The sequence below is a fragment of the Episyrphus balteatus genome, chromosome 4 (genome assembly GCF_945859705.1).
Source record: "Episyrphus balteatus chromosome 4, idEpiBalt1.1, whole genome shotgun sequence".
Classification (NCBI taxonomy): Eukaryota; Metazoa; Arthropoda; class Insecta; order Diptera; family Syrphidae; genus Episyrphus; species Episyrphus balteatus.
Window position 1 is genome coordinate 13223846 of NC_079137.1, and position 19292 is coordinate 13243137.

The 19292-nt window shown below is 34.0% G+C and overlaps 1 protein-coding gene across 7 annotated transcripts in view; it reads right to left on the reverse strand.

The window, feature by feature from the left end:
* LOC129919529 (optomotor-blind protein) overlaps positions 1–19292 on the reverse strand; it is a 149508-nt gene that overhangs the window by 124893 nt on the left and 5323 nt on the right. For 4 of the 7 annotated variants that reach the window (XM_056000442.1, XM_056000439.1, XM_056000438.1 and 1 more), the window contains exon 1: positions 4860–9649. In XM_056000442.1, coding sequence (XP_055856417.1) covers positions 4860–5746 — 887 coding nt within the window. In that variant the 5' untranslated portion in view covers positions 5747–9649. Of the gene's footprint in view, positions 1–4859; positions 9651–19292 lie in introns of those variants that run through there. The other 3 variants (XM_056000436.1, XM_056000435.1, XM_056000441.1) reach the window with 3 other exon arrangements.

A 19292-nucleotide genomic window follows, 5' to 3' on the forward strand; every position in this document is an offset into this window, starting at 1 on the left:
TCGGTCACAACTCACATGTTTGACATTTCTTAGTTAGAAGTTTGAAATAAATAATTCCTAACAATGGAAAATTCCCTTCACCTTGTAAGGTTCTTGTGGCTTGTGAGATTCAGGATTCTCTTAAGCAAATTTGTGTTAATTTTCCTTCTAAACTATATCTCTATACTTACTTTCCAACTATATAAACAATATCAAAGCTGAGAATTGGAGAATTCTAGTCTTTACTCAAGGTATTTTTAGATGAGGATTTCCTAATGATCGTTTAATCAAGACAAATAGAAAATCAAACCGATACCTAATTATTATAAACATTTTTGTATAACACTTTCAGAATTTTATTGTAAATTTCTTTCTCTTCTTTTGTATAGGCACTCATTTTAAATTGGAGTCAACAAAAACATAAGAAATCCACTGTACAATTTATTGGAGAGATCCGTGGGCCCTAAACATCGTTAATGTACATTTAAAAAAGTAAACAGTACATTTTCAAAATAACTGTGCCAATGGTTTCAATGAATAAAAATAAAATTATTACATTTAAACGGTTTTGTTAAATTAATGTATTTTTTGAAATTTTGGTTGTGTTGAAAATTGAAATAAAAAAGCGAATGAGAGGCGAAAAACTCTCCAGAACGACAACTTTTTCGATTAGAACACTTACCGAAAACTTATATTTTGATTTAAAAAACTTAAACTTAACTTCAAAAATATTCGTTCCCAGTTAAATTTGTTTTGCCGTCGGCTTTGTAGGTATTAGGAAAAAAAATTAGGTACAGTTCGTGAAGTTATGAAAATTTAGATTTATTTCAAGTAAAATATCATCCAAGTGATGTAACGTAGTTCTTTGCAAAAATTTCTATCATTATAAAAATTTGTCAAGGAAATTGTGAAAATTTGGAAAAGCTCAAAAAAATGTACCTATATAATGTTGAAAAAGTAAACACAAAATGGCGTTTCAAAACTATTCCTTACCTACCAGTGGTGTTTATGCTCAAACATTGTCATTGTCACCCCGCACGATCGCGAAAATATTTCAAAATGGATGGATATGAAATCATTTTGAGTAGATATGGCTTAAATTTAAGTAAAATTATTTACTTATCAACCTAATTTTTTATCGGTCCACAACTACATCAACTATGTAATTACTTCTTTAAAAGTCCATTCAATTTTAGTTAAAATATATGAGTACCTATCAAAAAAAAATTTAAAACAAGTGCAAATATTTTCACACACCGTGCGCCCATTGCATTGCATTGAAAAAAAAATCAAATCAAATTATTTTGTCGGCACACGCAGATCAAAGCGAAAGCGCGAATTAATCAAACCATCATTTGTCGATTCAATTAAATTAAACATGAAATCGAGATCACTTCTGTACTACTTAATCATTTCAAAGTGCGTAGTTTAAGAATCGTTTCATTTATATTTGTCGGTGAAAAATCAATGGACAGCAGCAGGTTCAACTTAAAAGGTCTTACAAAATGGCTACCGCTACATGCTACATGTGAAATCATTTGAATTATATGGATTTTCAATTATTGATAAGGTTTTAATTAATAAATTAAATGATTCCATAAGCTTTTTGCAAAGCCGACAAAGTTTTTTTTTATATAATTGCCAAGGATATTAGAGGTATCTATACTTATTTTGTTGGGCCTACTTTGCGGTTGCAAAATAGACTTATACAGAAAAAAGGAGGTTACTTGGAAGTAAACAAGATTGTTATTTTTGTTCAAAAATGTTATGACTACTTTTGTAAAAATAGCCAAAATTAATCTAGGAGGGTAATATATTTTACACTTTAGGCGTTGTTTTGAACTCTTGAAAATGTTCAAAAGAAAATGTTCGACAAGAAATCGTTTATTAAACTTTTTACATTTACAAATTAGTCTTGTAATTTACAAATGTCAAGGTTGTAGGTACTAACAGTTTGATGATTTTTTCTATCTGATCAGTGGGAAAAAATTGTCCGTCAAAAGGAAAAATATAATGAACCGGACCTTGCTTAAAGTCTAGTACGCAGATCGAACTTAATTTTAACATTTTGTATCTATGTTTTTCTTCGCTTTTTTTCTGTGCGCTAAATTGTGAAATAAACAACATTTGCACTTGGAAAGGAAATTGTGATTTTTTAGCTGGAACTGCGCACAACTCGGCTGAAATTCTTGAATATATATAAGCTTAGCTAAATTTTGTAGAGAATTTTGTATGGAAGGTAAAAATTTTCTCGATCTTTAAAGGCTTTTGATAACTGAAGTCTATAGATATTCGACTGTGTCCACAGTTTTTAAATGTAAATTATGTCAGTTCAGTGAATGTGGAAATTATATTTTATCATTTCGATAAGTCTCCACTCTTTTTTGCACAGCGTTGTTTATCGGAAAACTTTATTTTATTCGTTATTTTTTTTTTTGCGTTTGATTTATTTTTTCTATGTAGTTCAAATTTCTAAAATCCCGGAGCATTCAACAACTAGAAAATTTATTTGAACATTTTCAGTATTGCCTGTCAAACTCTTGGAAAAATTTCCATTTATGAAAAAGTCCTTAGTTTCGTAATTTCAGCTGAGTTCAAAGCTTAAATATTTGCAAAATAATTTCTGAAAATTTCAGAAGTGTCAAATTAAATCACAAGTTAAGGGAGAATTTGACAAAAACACAAGACAAAGTTTAGCAATTAATGATCTATGAACGTATTCACAATTATTTTAAAATTGCGGAGGTACTGATTATCACATCGTCAGCCTGCTTCAATTTAAATGCTTGTAAATTTTTTACTGTGACTTTTTGCAATGAAATTTCGAAGTAGAGAACGGAAAACTTGCTAAAATTGACAGCCGGATAGTACTAATCCTTGGCGTTCAAAAAGTAACGACTTAGGAACATGGTGATTTAAAAAAAAAAAATAACTTAAACTCCATTCAAATTCTCTTATTTTTTATGTTTGGCAAACAATTTTGATGTTTCTGGCAAAAATTCATCCTTTATTTGTTATACTTGGTTAGAAATCAAATTAAAACGTATACGTATAAATATTTACAGCTAAATTATTTTTGCATTACAAAAAAATTCTATTTTTAAATGATTTTGAAAAATGTATGGATTTAATAACAGAATACTCTTCACCGATTTGTATGAAATCAGTTCTATAACACTCATCCTTATGAATTTTTTATATTTGTACATTTGTTATTTGATTTTTTTTTAAGGGCTGAAGATACTCCTATATTGGAAAAACGAGTGTATAACAGATATATTTAGCTACTTGCTGTTTTTTTATTCGTTTTATTTCGAAAACTGTTATAATTGTTATAGGTTGTATTTATCGAGATATTGTCTTTGAAAACTGCAAACTGTTTGTAAATTTAAGCGATGGCAGAGGAAATTCAGGTACATATTTCTATAATTTGATTGGTAAAAACAATTTTCTGTCTCCAAATTGGAAAAAAGCAAATTAAAGTGCAAATTAGACCACTGAGCTTTATTTAGAACTGCTTAGAGCATATAGCTCCAATTTTAAGTTGACATGGGTACTAAAAGTAGTTAGAACCATGAGAAATGGTTAGAACCATGAAGAATAATGGTTACAACCATTAAAAAATCGTAATTTAAATTGATATTTCTTTTATTAAATCCGAACAGTAAAATTTTCAAATTCTGATTTGATTTATTACCGTATAACAGTTTTTTCAATTGGAATTAAATATTTTATTTCAATAAAATATCCATAGAAAGTGTTTTGGAGGTTAGTGCACCAAGAAAAAAGGCCTTTTTTATTTGTCTAGTATGTTTTTGAAAGTCTTTTCAGGATTGTTTATCTCGAGACATCATGTAATTATGCATTTTTAATTGAATGCAAGAAAAAACTTTTAACAAAACTGTTATATTATGACTTTTATTTATCTAATGATCCCAAATTTAATGTTAAGTTATGAAAAAGAAATAAATGTAGAAGGTTTATTCCGTCGGGAAAACATTAAAAATGTATTCGGAGACAAAAAACATCTATTGCCTTTAGCTTTTAGAAAATCTATTGATTAAGGAGTCTATTCCTAAGAGAGATTGAAACAAAATAGTAGGTTAAAGGTTTGTTTATTTGAGTAATACTTATCTTAAATCAAATTGTTTGATTATTTAGCAAGTTTCGATATCTGAGAAAACTGAGGGGACAAATCCGAAATTGTCATAAATGAGTAAAATATAAATTAGACAATACACTGAGTAGTCATGGTCAGGTTACTGAAATTGCTGGGGTCTTTCATATCTAAACTACCTAATTTCCCGGATGAAAGAATTAAACACGTATTTTTGTGCATAGAAACTTGAGAAATGTTAGTTTCAATTGCTACAAAAGGTTGAACAGCGCTACTTGACTCCAGTTAACAGAGTTTTGTTAAAACTCTTATTTTCAAATGTCAAACTTGGTTTACACGATTAAATTTGTTACCAAATTAAATTTTATCTTTTGTTGAGTTATAATATAAGAACGAGGTTTTTATGTTCACCTAAATTTTAAATACAAATATTTTCGGTGCACTCGATTATGAAATGACTATCTACTGAGCCTATTTTATATGTTTGGATAGTCAATGAATTTTTTTATAAAACATGGGCTAAACGAATTAGAACACATTAATTTTTTTCTTCAAAATTTCGTTGAAATGTCTTTACTCCTTCAAATGTCACTTTTCATTGGTTTTGTAATTATACTTGGTCTTGTAACTTTTTTGAACTGTCAGTTGAAGTTAAATTCACTTAAGGGTTTCACTTTGAACGAAAAACTTAGGCGCTGAGTAACTGTCACTTTGCCGACGGCAAATGAAAAATTGAAAAAAAAAAGTTAAAACAAAAACTCACCTTCCACTTTTTGTTATCACCATCTCCGTTCCAAGCTTATGGAATTTCTCCCACAAATCCTTGCCCTCTAACGTCACTTTTGGATCATCGACGACCCCATCGTCTTCCGGTTGTAACGCTCGTAACGGCCTCATGCCTGGATGCAATTGATGTGCTGCCACTGACGCCAACACAACGTCTTCCGCCGTCGTATACGGTGTCCCCAGTGGATGATGCGCGTGCGGGTGATGCGGGGGGAATTTGTGCAACAAACCGCCCGGGTAAAGACTAGGATGTGGACCGGCCGGACTGCCGGCAAGTGCGGCAAGAGCAGCGGCGGGAAAATACGGTTGTTGTGGCAAATGCCCCAACGCCGGATGACCTGGTACCGCTGAGTGATGCGAGTGGTGCGGGTGGTGTCCTAGGCTTGAAGCAGCCGCAGCAGCGGCCAGCGCTTGATGCGTTGTTGCGGAGTTGTTGTTGTTGTTATTACTGTTACTATTGCTATTATTGGTAGAGCTATTATTACTACTGTTGTTGTTGTTATTATTATTACTAGTTGTGTTGTTGTTGGCACTGCCAACGTTGGGCGACAGCTGGGGCTGTTGTCCGCCGACAGGTGAGGACTGTCCGCCGCACTGTAATTGCTGCTGGGCGGCGGCTATTGCAGGCGTTAGAGACGTTTGTTGATGCTGCTGCTGTTGCTGGTGAAGTAGTGGCGATGTTGGTGAGATTGTTGCCCCAGCGGCCGTCGCTGATTGCTGTTGATTACCCGCCGTCAACAGCGATGACACGCTGAAGTCAGTGGGTCGGGAAAGCTGCAGGAATGGATGATATGCCATCCCATTTGCAAACCTACTGATTTGATCTTCAGATTGCTGAATGAATTCTTGGACGTCGTATCTCATTACATTACAATTTAAGTCACCAAAGTCGGAAACACAATATTTTCTTATTTATTATTTTTTTTTTTATTAAAATTCACCTCTCTCCTTTTTTTTTGTTTTTATTTTTTCACTTTTTGTTTGATTAAATTTTCTAAAACGATTTGTTTTGTTTAACAAAAGTTATACACTTAATTTTAGGTAGGAAGGTGTATTTTGTATTACAAAACACACAATGACAACTTTAGGAGAGAATTGATTGCACTTTTAATGACGTTTGTCAATTATTTCTTTTATTCAACACACTTTTCTTCTGTGAACGATAAATAATTGTAAAGGTATGATTTTTTCTCTTTGATTTTTTTCGGTGTGTTTACCTAGCCAAACCGACAAAATACTCACAACAAAGCGTTTACCTTTTTAACTCGACGAGAATCGAGAACACCACACATTTAACAAGCGAAGGTGTCAAAAGCTTTCAAAAAACAATTATGCGAACTTTTCTTCCTGCCCCCAATAAACAACGTACAACAGCGTACACACAAAAAAGCCCCTTTCGCGGATTAACAGCATTTGTAGACGGTGCGGTGTATGGTGACACGGTGAGGTTAAGGGGTGAAGAAAGGAAAAAAAAAACAAACGTCGCCGTCGCTGAGAGAGAAAAAAAGGTAAACACACACGATACGAACTTAACGCCGGTCGCTTACGAACTGGTTAATACATACAATCTCCAATACAATGCAACCCCCCTGTTTTCACCAAAAAATTCACCCACACAATGACAGTTCGCACACAGCCGCATAACCCACCACTCAAGAAAAATTAACCCAAACCCAAACCAGAAAAATATTCCCAATAAGAAGACTAACAGACTAACACCGTGGACTTGCAGCGCCCAGCGCGCACAGGCAAACAAAAAGTAGTTTAAGCAATTACACTCCGATAGATGGAGCTACAAAACCCATAACGCCATCTCTGTTCCACAGCCATGTGCGCCATGTGATGGAGAGAGGTGAAAAATATTGCGCGACACACAATTGTCACATGAACGATGAACCAAACAGGAAAAAAAAAACAAAAATCCAACGAATTCGAACAAGAAACCACTCAAGAGAATTCTAATAAGACTTGACACCAAGCCGCCACGGATTATCCTCACTAACACATTCTCACCTTGATGGTGTCAAGCATCGTTTGTTTGTTGGCAATACTCTAGCTGCCCTCCTCTTTGGCAAAGGTATGACCGAGTAAGATAATGACACAAACCAGAAAAACCACTTCTGTCTCTGACCAGTTTGTATGTAGGTGGGTGTCTATGTGTGCGAGGCGACAAGTTTAACCACAGATTTACACACACATACAAGTTGTAGAAGCAAAACCCAACCAACCGGTCGACAGAGATCGAATACACGGGAAAAAAAGAGAAGCAACACGAGAAATCCTAAGAATAGATACAAAAATGGTGACCAACCGGGTTTAGTTTTACACCCCTCCCTCTCCAAAGAAGCAAACATGTACACCATGAATGTCACATGAAATCGCTGCCAGAAGAAGTGTACGAGACGGCAATAGAGTCGCAATGAAGATTGTGTCGTTGTCGCCGTCGTATTCTTGTGCCGTCGCCGTTGCCGTTGTTGGTGTCATCGTTTTGGCACGGCGCAAATATGGCTAACTTTGACGTTTTGCTCCTCAGCTTGTGTTTTGTGTGTGTTGTATATGAGTGTGTGTATTTGGATGTGTGTGTGTGACCCTAGATAGAGGTGCTGGGCTGGAACTTTGTCACCGGCGCGTGTAATGGGGTGGGATAATGCTGTGTCGCATTTTGAGTTAATATTCTTTTTTTTTGTCTTTCGTGTTTGTGCTAAAATGTCATCACACAATTCCCAATCAACTTGCTATTTCACCTCACATCGTGGTGAATTCGAAGAAAATTAAATTAAAACTCATCAAGAGCCTCTTCATTTGAGCATCCTCGCCTAAATTATTTATCTCTCCATTCACTTTTTTTCTGCTTTTTTTTTTTGGTTATCATAGTTCACAGTAGGTACAGGTAGCAAGTACCAACCCCTGCTTCAACCCACCACCTGAATTTGGTGAGTAGGTAGGTATATAGATACACACTACAATCTCTTTTGTGTATTCAGTGAATTGAGCTCTTTTTTTTCTCTCTCGTTGGTGTACTTTTGGAAGTGTCGTGTTTACCATCGCACCTACGGTGTTGATCTGGTGTTTGACTAGCGCCTATTCCGCCCCATATTCTTTTAGCGACTACCCTACCCCCAATTCGTTCAAACCACCAACTGTTCACCACCACCATCATCAACCTCATATAGTCGTAGTCGCAGCTCAGAGCTCACAGTCGACGAGAGTAGTTTATGCACTTATACACTTCGACTTCGACTGCGATTTCGAGTTCATTCTTCCCATTGATTACTATGGTAGTAGTAGTAGTAGAGTAATAGAATTTGTTATCATTCATCCATTCTTCAGAGTTGAAATGAGTGTTCTGTGTTCGGTGTTCAGTGTTGGTGTTTTCGGGGGAAAGCAACAACAAAAAGCAAAAGCAGATGGGTAGGTAGAGTTAAGGTAGATAGATGGTAGATGGAACTGTCAAAGTAGCGACGGCGTCGACGTGTGTGTTGGGCAAGCGTTTTGTTTGTGTAAAAATTCCTCCCTTAATCGGTGTCATCTTTTGCACATGAAATCGGAAAGATAAGTAATGGCGGAAGAGGGAGGGGGTCATTGAAATTTTGGAAAATCCCTACAGCTACCCTGTAAACTGGTAGATAGATATTCCCATCAGTATCCTGCAGTCCTCAATCCCCTATCGCTCTATTCAACAAACAACAACACAAACTGTCATCGTGTGAGAATTTGTAAGAAGATGTGTGTTTGCTGATGCTGCTCACACACACCAGAGGTGTCATATAAAGTTTTTGTCATTTTTGGTGGGTGGAAAGACCTTTTCATTTGTGTGGCACAGTGGCTGTGTCTCCGGATCTGACTCCGGTTCTGGTTAACTAAGGCGAGATGCCAGTGCTCTGTCCTGTCCATAAGTCCTTAGATATATCTCTCTTTCTAGACCGAACAAGAAGGTGTACTAAACTACACACATTGACAAAAGGACAAGTGAAAATCTAGCCAAGTCGTCTCTCTAAACAACACCAGGCGACGACAGCGACACCAAGAGCATGGTGGCGATGGCGACGACGGCAAAGGAACGGCGACGGCCGACAATGAAGAGGACTACAACGACAACTTCAAGAAGGATGAGGATGACGAAAAGGAAAACGACGACGACGACGAGGATGACGATTGACTGGTCTGAAGTGGTGTGAATTGTGTGTACTTTAAGCCACTCCTTCGTTTTTGTGTATACGGTGCACGGGTACGGTTAGCGAAGCGACCGATTGGCAACCCTCAGCCAATCACTTGAGTAAATATCTGGCGTTCCTTTTTTATTTTCTTCGCTTCTTTGTTGTGCCTTCGGAATGGTGTTGGGTGAAATAAATGGTGTTGCTGTATGCTGTGCCAGAGCTGTGTTTCTGTTTTTCCTATTCTTCTCTGTGTGTCCGTTCGTCTTCTTGGTTGTTTTTGTTGGTCATCCTGTTTTTTTTTTTCGGATCTTTTTTTTTTTATTATTTGCTCCTCATTGTCTTCACACATGTGTGAGAGGAAGAATTTTGAGCTTTTTTGAAGCTGCTGTGCTGCTAGCTGGGAGCTAAGAACTGGGACTGGGACTTTCTTTTAATATTTTTTTTTGTTGTTGTTGTTGTTTCTTCTTTTTCTTTCTATATCTGCTTTTGGCTCTGTGTGTTTAATTGTTTGTAAATTCTTTTGTCGATGGCGTGCTTTGTGTAGGGAAAAGGGGAATAATGGTGTAGATGCCGATAGAGAATCAAATGAAACTCGGTGACTAAGTAAGTACCTAGGTAGTTTTTGTAAGGATTATATAAATATAAATTGATCGCTGACTGTCAGTCAATCTATCACCAACGAGATGCTATTTGTTTCAAAATTTTCAAAAGAACTTCTGTTTGTTGATTACAAATTAGTATCTCAACTAAAGTTGAAATAATTCTTTTCTTCTTTTTGAATATAAAATGAAGATTGAGTTACCTAGAAAAGAATGGATATATTTTTTTCTTGTATTTGATTTCAGAAATATAAAATCCTTTACTCTTTTAAATGAGAATCAATAAGAACCAAGTTTTTTTTGAAATTCTTGTTTGAGGAAGACGGAGCTGTATTTTGGTCATATTCATTCGTGAGAATAAACAAGAACGAAAAAGAACACAAATCCGTTTGTAGAAAATGTTCCGAAATTTTCTTTTTTTTTCAAAGCACTACAAAGAAATTAGTAGGAGGGGAAGTCTGTCCCAAACCAACGACAATAAATGACATAGCAAATCCTTTATGCGCTGTTTTTTTAAAGATATGGAAACTTCCACAAGACTTAAACTTATCACCAGAACGCTAAATTTTATATCATACTTTCCGGAATCGAACATGTGACTTTGGAACTTATTTGGTATGATGATAGATATTTTGAGCGTCCAGTCCAACATGCACAAAACATGCGGTAATGTAGACGAAACATTTCTTTAAGCGTTATTCTTAGGTAGAGTATCAAAAATTGAAAAACAGAAACAATTAAATGAAAACAAGTATCCCACAAGGCATACAATGACAATTTTGAGTTCGAAAACAGGTGGAGACTCCTCCAAATAAACTGGTATAATTTTGCTGGTGGAACAACGTAAAGCCTAGTACGCTGCTGATGCAAACCAAAATTTCTATACGAAGACAACGAAACTCTTGCGAAATCTCAGCGGAAAAATATTTACAAATTTCAAAACAAAAGTAAACACACATTTCAAAAATGACAAAATTAAAACAAAACAAATAAAAACACTAAAATGTAATTTTTCCGCACACAATTAATGTCCTCGGAAATTTTTTTGTTTGCAAAAAAGAAGTGGAGACTTTTCAATTTCGCTGTGTCGAACAGCTTACCGCAGAACGAAAAGCTGAACGAAATTTTTCGTTTACGATCTCGTTGTGTCATTTTTGAATGGGATTTTTCGTTTCGCATTAGCAACGTACTAGGCATTTGAAACGAAACGAAATTTTCGATACAAAAATTCGATAGCGAAATCTTGAACGAAATTTAATTTGATTTGTTTTGTTTTTGCTTTAAAACTTATTTTCTGATGTTTTTTCTTGAATTTTTTTATTTGTATTTTTATTATTTTAACTTTGCTATAATACCCGATGGTATTTTTTCGTTAGCATGTTCGCTTTGGAGACTTCAAAATTTGTCGTTTCGCTTCAGCTGCAAACTAGGCTTAACAGTATGCAGCCTAGATTTGGAGAGTTTTGTGACATTCTTCATATACACTCTTCAATTTCCCGCACATTTTTTGCAACCGAAAGAGTATTTATTACAACTTATTTAGTTTTTATATATGTATTTTTTTATTTATTTTTGTAATTAATTTGAAAAATTGTTTTCCGATGTGTTTTTTTTTTGTTTTAGTTTTATTTTGGCTTTGACAGAATGCTCGATGATATTTTTTCGTTCGCATTTTCGTTTGGCTTCACCAGCGTACTAGGCTTTAGACTTTTAATAAACTTTCGACGTTTTTTTCCCTTTTTTTGTTTTCGGGAGAGTTTTATTGACGATATGGAGACTTACGTACCTGATAGCGGCTTCTAACAAGTCGATTTTTGCTGCGCAATGAAGCTTTGCGGCATAAATCAACTGTATTGATGTGAATATAAACTTAAGTCGAAATCCAAATCTTAAAGCTCTAGCCGACTTAAGAAGTCAGGCGCAGAATTTATAAAATTTCGTTTGGTTTAAGGTTTATTTATTTTTTTTTATTTTGACAGTACAGTCGATAATATTTTTTCGGTAGCATGCATTTTCGCTATTGACTTTGGAGACTTAGAAACATTTTCGCTTCGCTTCAGCAGTGTGCTAGGCTTTACTACCTAGCACACAGGGCTTCGGAAAGAAAAATATCACAGCTGCACAAGATCAGTTTTCCACCAAAGAAAAAAAATAACATCAAAATAACTCCTTTGATCTAGTAAAATAATGTTCGATAAAATAAATTGTATGTGAAAAATGTGTGGAGACTTCTCCGATTAATTTTGTACAGATGTCAGTTTCACTCTTTAAACTGTGTACCACCTACAAAGCCTTGTTGTTCCGAAACAAATTTTTCGTGGCTCTCCAAGCTTAAAAAAAAACGCTTTCACATATGTGACCATAATTATGAAAGTGGACTACTTCACTTTTTGCATGGTCTCAAGAAAAAACTAATTTTATTCAGGCAATTTAATGGTATTTCTTTTTTAAACAATTAAAGGAATAATAAATACTTCTATTTACTGCACTTTTAAATTGAGTTCTAATCTAAAATTATATGTATTAAGTTTTATGATAGATTTAATCGTTTTTTTTTTAGCTTAGACTTAGGCCGTGTGTGAATTGCGTTAAATAGTTAAATTCGTGTAAAATTTTTGACACTATTGAGGTGAATAAAAAATTTTCAGCTGTTAAAAATTTATTGGGCTCCGGGACCTGGTTAAATTTGAGTTAATTTTTTTTTGCAGATGGTTTTGTTTTTTTTTTATTAAAAAGGAGTATCATGGCAGAAAAAAGGCAGACAAAATTTTAAACAATAAATTCTTTTTTTGAAATTATTTTGTTCACCTTAATAGTGTCAAAAATTTAACACGGATTTAACTATTTAACGCAATTCACACACGGCCTTAGTCCACTTACATAATTAAGGGCACATATGAAAACTCAGCGAAAAAAAAACTGTTGAGATGTTCAAAATTTGTGAGCAAAGATTTAAGCAAACGCTAAAACTCACTAATCAAAACGAAACAAGAAAAAATGTTATTTCTTTTTGTACTAGGTATAGATTTCTTCAGCAGTAATAGAGAACTCTCTTAAAAATCCAGTACACTCTCCAAATCAAAGTGCTTTTATAGTTTATGATTTAGTGGGCTAAGTCCGATTTTCTGAGCAGCATACATTTTAAAAGAAAAAAAACATTTCGAAACAGTTCCGAGAGATTTTCATGTTTATGATAGTCAGTATTTAGTAGTTTTACAGGGTGTTTCGAAATTGTTGTTTCGGAAAAGTATATAGGTAGTTTTCTTGGAAAGAGCTCTCTGCTAAATAATAATAATATTTTGAATTTTGGTTTGCATATTCCATAGATAACCTTAAAATGTCCTTAAAGGATCGGATATGGCACGGTACTGAAATTTTTCCATAACCCATGTAATAAAAAATTGTGCCGTTATTACAAATTGCAATTGAAAATAACTATTCAGTATTTTTCGGGTTTTATCACAGGCTTCAGTACTTGTTATAAGTCATTGGATATTGGATAGATCAAAATTTCATAATGCCTATGAAGTCAACGCCCATGTCCTTGTATCCCACTGATCTTTATATTAAATTGGATAGTGGATTTATATAAAAAAATTTACTCCATTCTAAGGATATTAAAATAAGTTTTATCTCTTTTTGCCAGTGGCACAGTTTCTTCTATAACAGTTTTTTTTTTGTTTTTAATACAAACATTGACTGCATTTTAAGAAGGTTTAGATTGGTTTTATCTCTTTTTTGCAGTGGTACAGTTTTTTTTATAACAGTATAACAATATAAAACTTATCTCTTTATTTTAATAAACAGATTGAGATGGGGCAGTACACCTATTGTCATACTCAAGTGGAGTAAAAAAAACGTACATATAATTTGTAACGGAATTCAGTATCCAGTGTATTAAAGAGATCAATGACTTGAATTTTCCTCCAAGATTTTCATCAAAATACAAAAATTGACATAAGTAAAGAAGATAAGGTTCTGATATAGGTTCATGATGTATGTAGGTACCTAGCTAGCTAATTTACGATAAAACATTTAAAGCTTAAAGCTTTCTACAAAACATAAAAATATTACGTGACTTAACATTCAAATTATCCCTTTTCGTGAGTTTTCTACATTTTATAGATGCGAATCCCAGAAGTCCAATCACAAAAATTTGTTTGATCAACGACCCATCAGAGTGGACATTTGAGATTTTTCTTATCTTTGCATCTCAGTGTCTGTATTCTTAACGATAGAAACGACAAAAAAAGGCTTGACAAATAAGAGTAATGAACAAATAAATTTTTCCTGCACTCTTTTTCTACCCATCAAAGAGGTAGAGATGAATATATCTATAGTACCTAACTATTCCTAAGACTGACGACTCTAAATAAAAACTAAACCCGTCTTCTAGTTATATGTGGGTTGTATAGGTGTGTGTTTGTATGTGTTGGAATGTATATGTAAATAAAAGAACTCTTTTACAGTTGCCAATTTTTTTCTTTTCTTCATCCTGGATTCTGTTTCCTACGCCCGCCACCGTCGAACCGTTTTTCACAGCAGCAAGCAAAGAAAAAGTAATAAAATCGATTTTCTTCTTTTCCTGAGATGACGACGAACGGACGATGCGGGGCAAAAAAAGATGGCGAACACTATCAAATATAAGAAAATGACAAAGCAAAAAAAAAAAAAAATAGTACGCAAAACTATAATACTCTCCTGGTAGCCCAATTCCAATAAAAAGACAAAAAAATATAAGTTTGTATATAAAAGAAAGAATTTCTTATTTTCCTCCATCCCCATGCCGTCAAAAAGACACCGTGTCGGAAGAAGGGGGGATGAAAAACAGACAAGAGAGGCACAAAAGGTCGACAAAGATAGTGAACCATCTCATCTTGGGCAGCAGTGTGACATAGAAAAAAAAAGGCAGCAGCAGGAAAGATAAATCGATTTGGCAAAAAAAATTTACAAAAGAAAAGAAAAAGAAATTGTCCAGAACACCCACATCAAGACATTGTCCCGCTCAACCATCCCCAAAGCCCAAACTCACCCGAATCCTTGTTTTTTTTTTTTTGTGCAAATTCAAAGAGTCACGTTAGGCGGATTTGTGTGCTGTCCTATACTCTCTGTTTGGACACTTTTGGGGTGACTTTTGGCTCCATAACCGTACACCAAAGAAAAAAAAAACAGAAAATCGGAAAAAAAAAATTTATATATGTATCTATGCCGTATAAAGGAGCTGAAGGAGTCCTCTCTTGGTAATTGCTTTGAATGAGAAATGAAGAAGAAGGAGCTACCAACAACAACAACACCAACGAAAAAAATCCACCCACAAGGCCACAAAGCAACAACAGCAAAAGTGGCGAAGAAAAATCCTCGATTGAAGAAAAATAAAAACGAAAAAAAAAAACTACCCTCTGGGAAGAGAATATAAATGAAATGAGATTTGGAGTAAAGTCCTTTTTATCCTGATGGGTCTGAGTTTTGATACCCAACCCAATCCACCCACAGCCTCAGCCTCAGACACAGATTGCGTAACACATCGCACGCGAGAGTCAAATATAACGGGGGGCGACTGACTATACAATTGCCGGCTATAAAATGAAATAGCACTGAGCCACAAAGCATTAACGTACATACAGAAGAGACACGCAAAATCGAATGCGTTCAGCGTCGAGAAACGACTAGTGCTTCCTTCCTCCTTATAACGCCCTAAATTCAAGACTTCGTTCGCTTCGAACAATATCGCTTGCGTATCAATTTAAAAAAAAGTCAACTTTTACTTACATTGAAAGCGATATTGGTTGGAAGTAAATTTTTAAATCAATCAGGAGCGGATTATATTTATATATAAAGGCGCAGGAGTTTTCTTGAAAAAAATATGGTGTATAACAGTTTTTTTTTTTTTCATGTATAATAGAAAGAAGTGAATTTTTAACAAAATTTCACAAAAATATAGCAAACAATCAGCAGAAAACAGCAAGTTCAAACTTTCGTTCAGTTTTCTTGTACCACAGACTTTGTTTTCATATAAGCAAAATCCAAAAGAGAAGCAAATCAAACAAAATTCATTTAAAGATACAAATTTTCCTCTCATAAAAGAGGGTTGATTCTTTTCGTTAAGTTTTCGTGCACTTTCTTTTTCGAAAGCAACAGGGCTCTTAAGAACTTTTTAGAAGATTTCAATTGTTTTTGCAATCCATTTAAATGCATTTTTGGAGACACATATATTTGATTTTTCGTTTCGTTAAATTACGGCATAAACTGTCATCTTGTTTTTATTTACACAACTAGGTAAGATTATTATAGCCGTAAATGCACTTAAGTAGACTAAGCGGAGTGTAAAACTAGCTAATACAAGGAAATCATATGATAATTCTATGGATTTCTCACTTTAGGACAATTTTTCGTCCAGTTTACTTTTGATAATGAAAGGACGCTCTCTGCTCACCTCGATCAAAAATAGAAATGAAGTGAATTTGACTGAATTCAACGGCAAGTAGCAGTTATTGTTGTGCACGACAAAATTTTGATAAAATGTTCCTTAATTTCAAACAATTATTTACCCTTATTGCAACTATCAATTGATAAAAATTCAATTTTGATAATTTTATTACTTTATTAAAAAGGGTTTCAAAAACAGAAAATGGTACCAACCTTTATTTATTTAAATCTAATTGAAAAGTTCCATCAAAAATTGGACCAGTTTTCCCATAAATTAGGTTTAAAAATACCAAATTTCAGTATTTACCAACTGTCGATTGATAGTTGTAAATCGCAATACCAGTTATATCTGTACTTCTGTTTTCGTAAATTTTACTTCGGTTGTCGTCTGATGTTGAGGAGGCTCTTAAATTGGGAAGGCAAAAGCAAACTTGAAAGCTGACTGAATATTTTGTTAGAAGAAATAAAATGTTTCGTTCAGTTTTATGGATTAGAAGTTCACCGGTTTATTGTAATTGTGCTTTTTAATATTCTTTTCACTTATATGTATTTGATAAGTTTCTTATTTTTAAGAACGAACAATACTTAAGATGAAAGCAAATAGGTATATTATTTCTTCGTTAAGTTTTCTGGATACAAAGATTTCTATTTTTCGTTCAGTTGTTCTTCTGTTTGTTAGTGCGCTGAGATTTAAAGGATTTTTAATTATGGAAGCAAATATGAACTAAAGAGCTGGCCTAACTTTCGTTCAGTTCTTTTACTTTTCTCTATTATAACACTGAATTTTTTGATTTCTATACAAAAAAATTATGTCTAATTGAAGAGGTGTCAAACTAATCTTCTTCATTTTACAATTACGCAATCGGAGCGAGGTACAATATTTTGTATAACAGTATAACAATATCATTATTCATTGAATGTATTTCTCCTTTTTCTTTATAAAAAGAGGGAAATAGCACTGTGCGCGGTAGATCTATATCATCTTCAACTAAAAGTGGCGACCCTGTTGATGAAAGCACTTTTTTAGGGAAGCAAAAGTGAAGAAGAAAATTATAAAGGATTTGTGGAACAAGAAATAACTTTCGTTCATTCCAATACAGTTTACTCAATTTGGGACGAACAGCATCCTTTTCTATTCACTCTGGATATCAGATTAAATTTTTTTACTGGCTTTTAATATTCTTAAGATTGAACTGAAATAGATACATCTCATGAAATAAGCTAGAAGAGAAATGAGATTCATTTATATTTTAATAGTGTAAGGTGACCTCAATCAACATGGCTTGCGAAACTGAAAGCAGCTCGCTGGAAAAGCTTGTTTGATGGAGGCAAACCAGCAATGGATTGTAGAGCTGCCTTAAGGCTCTAGTCAACCTAAGTAAGTAAATAAGTATATTTTAATAAATTTCTTATTTTTTAAAGTCGAAGTAAGAGCTACGAAAGAAAATGTATCAGAAGACACATTTTTCGTTAAGTTTCGAAAATGAGAAAAGTTAAAAGCTTATCGAATATAACGTTCCTCATATTTGATTAATCCATCCCTGTGAGTGGGTGTTCGTCCTTACTAAATGCCCGCTCACACATCACCCACTGCCACCATCTATCTACATCTACCACGCACACACAGCATTTTTTTTGGGAGGGAGAGAGGGGAGTGGGTGCAATGAAGGAATTTTCGATTTAAATTGAAATTTATCAATAAGGGTATATACGGCGCGAGTATGATAAGGATATAGTGGATTGTACATATTATATAGAATATGTAATGTTTTTTTTTTTTTTTATTTCATGAAATAAAATAAATTTCACGCTTAAGTGCAACGCGACATGTGACTTCAGCAAAGAAGAATTAATAAATCAGTTGCACTGTATTTAACGGTTTGAGGAATGCTTTTTATATGGATGGTTGCCACCTCATTGAGAAGCCAAACGACACGCCGATACTCGTACTCGTACGAATAAGCATGCAGGATATATATCTGCTGATTGTATAAAAGTGGTGGATTGTTGGATTTAATTGGCGATAAGGGATCTTTTTGTCATGTGTATAAAAGTGTAGATTTGATAATGATTTTTTTGTTTTGTTTGTTTTTTGTATTGTTTTTATTTGTTTGTCACGTCACTGTCATACAAAAAAAAGACTTCAACAGCAGGAGACTGATTATAATGGCAATGGAAGTCGATGAGATTTGTAATTGATAGCGGATTTGAATTTGGTACAGTAAACATAGTTTTTGCGAAACCGTTTTCAATGTGGTAGGTATTCAAAATATTAAGCAATTCTACTGAGAACATAGGTTGAAAACACGTCCATCGAATTGTTATTTCAAATTAAGAAAGAGAAAAAAGTCAGCTGTACTCTTTTTAGGAGAAAACGGTAGTCCACAACGAAAGCATTGGGTGAGAATGAATGTTATCTTCGTGGTGCAAGACTTTCTGTCAATTTCGACGAACTTAATCGTATTGAAACTTTAGAAAACGTTGATGGATGGGGCAAATCTTTCACCAAATCTCTATAGCTTTTGAATGTATTTATTATAATAGTAATAGTCCTGTGAAATTATATTTAAAGTAGAAAGTTCTGGTGAAATTGATGTTTGCGACTAATTTAATGTTTTTTTTTAGTGTTGAACACGAATCTACAATTGTCCAATAAAATTATTCACGGCAATCATGAGAAATTACAGAAAAAAAATGTTTTTTTCTTGTTTTTCACTGATATACTGCTAAAAAAAAGGCAACATTCCATACATAAACAGCACATTTTACCGTACGCAGATTGACAAATGAAACTCTTACCTGTACTAAAATATTTGGAGAGATTTCACACATTTGTTCACGGTTTTTAATCTTTATTTTGAGTGTTTTGTTTTAAAAATTACGCGGGCGGAGACCTACCACGTTTTGTAGAGCTTGTTGCACTGATTATGAAACGTTATTTAAAAACTCCGTAACACCCCCAAAATCTGGAGTTAGGGGCACAAAACGGTTTTTTGGAACTTCCCCATTTAAAAAAAATCTATCTTCTTCAAATTTGTACTGATTTTCTTTACAGTTTTGGATAGAAGACAGTTTTTAACAATGTATTAAACATGTGGTTTGGTTAAACCACCTAGAATTTATAAGCTGACAATTTTCAAAAATTCTATTTTTTTCGTCATTTACCCAAATTCTACATCAATTTAAAGTATATGTTTTCAAAACAACATGCTGTTTTGAATATACACT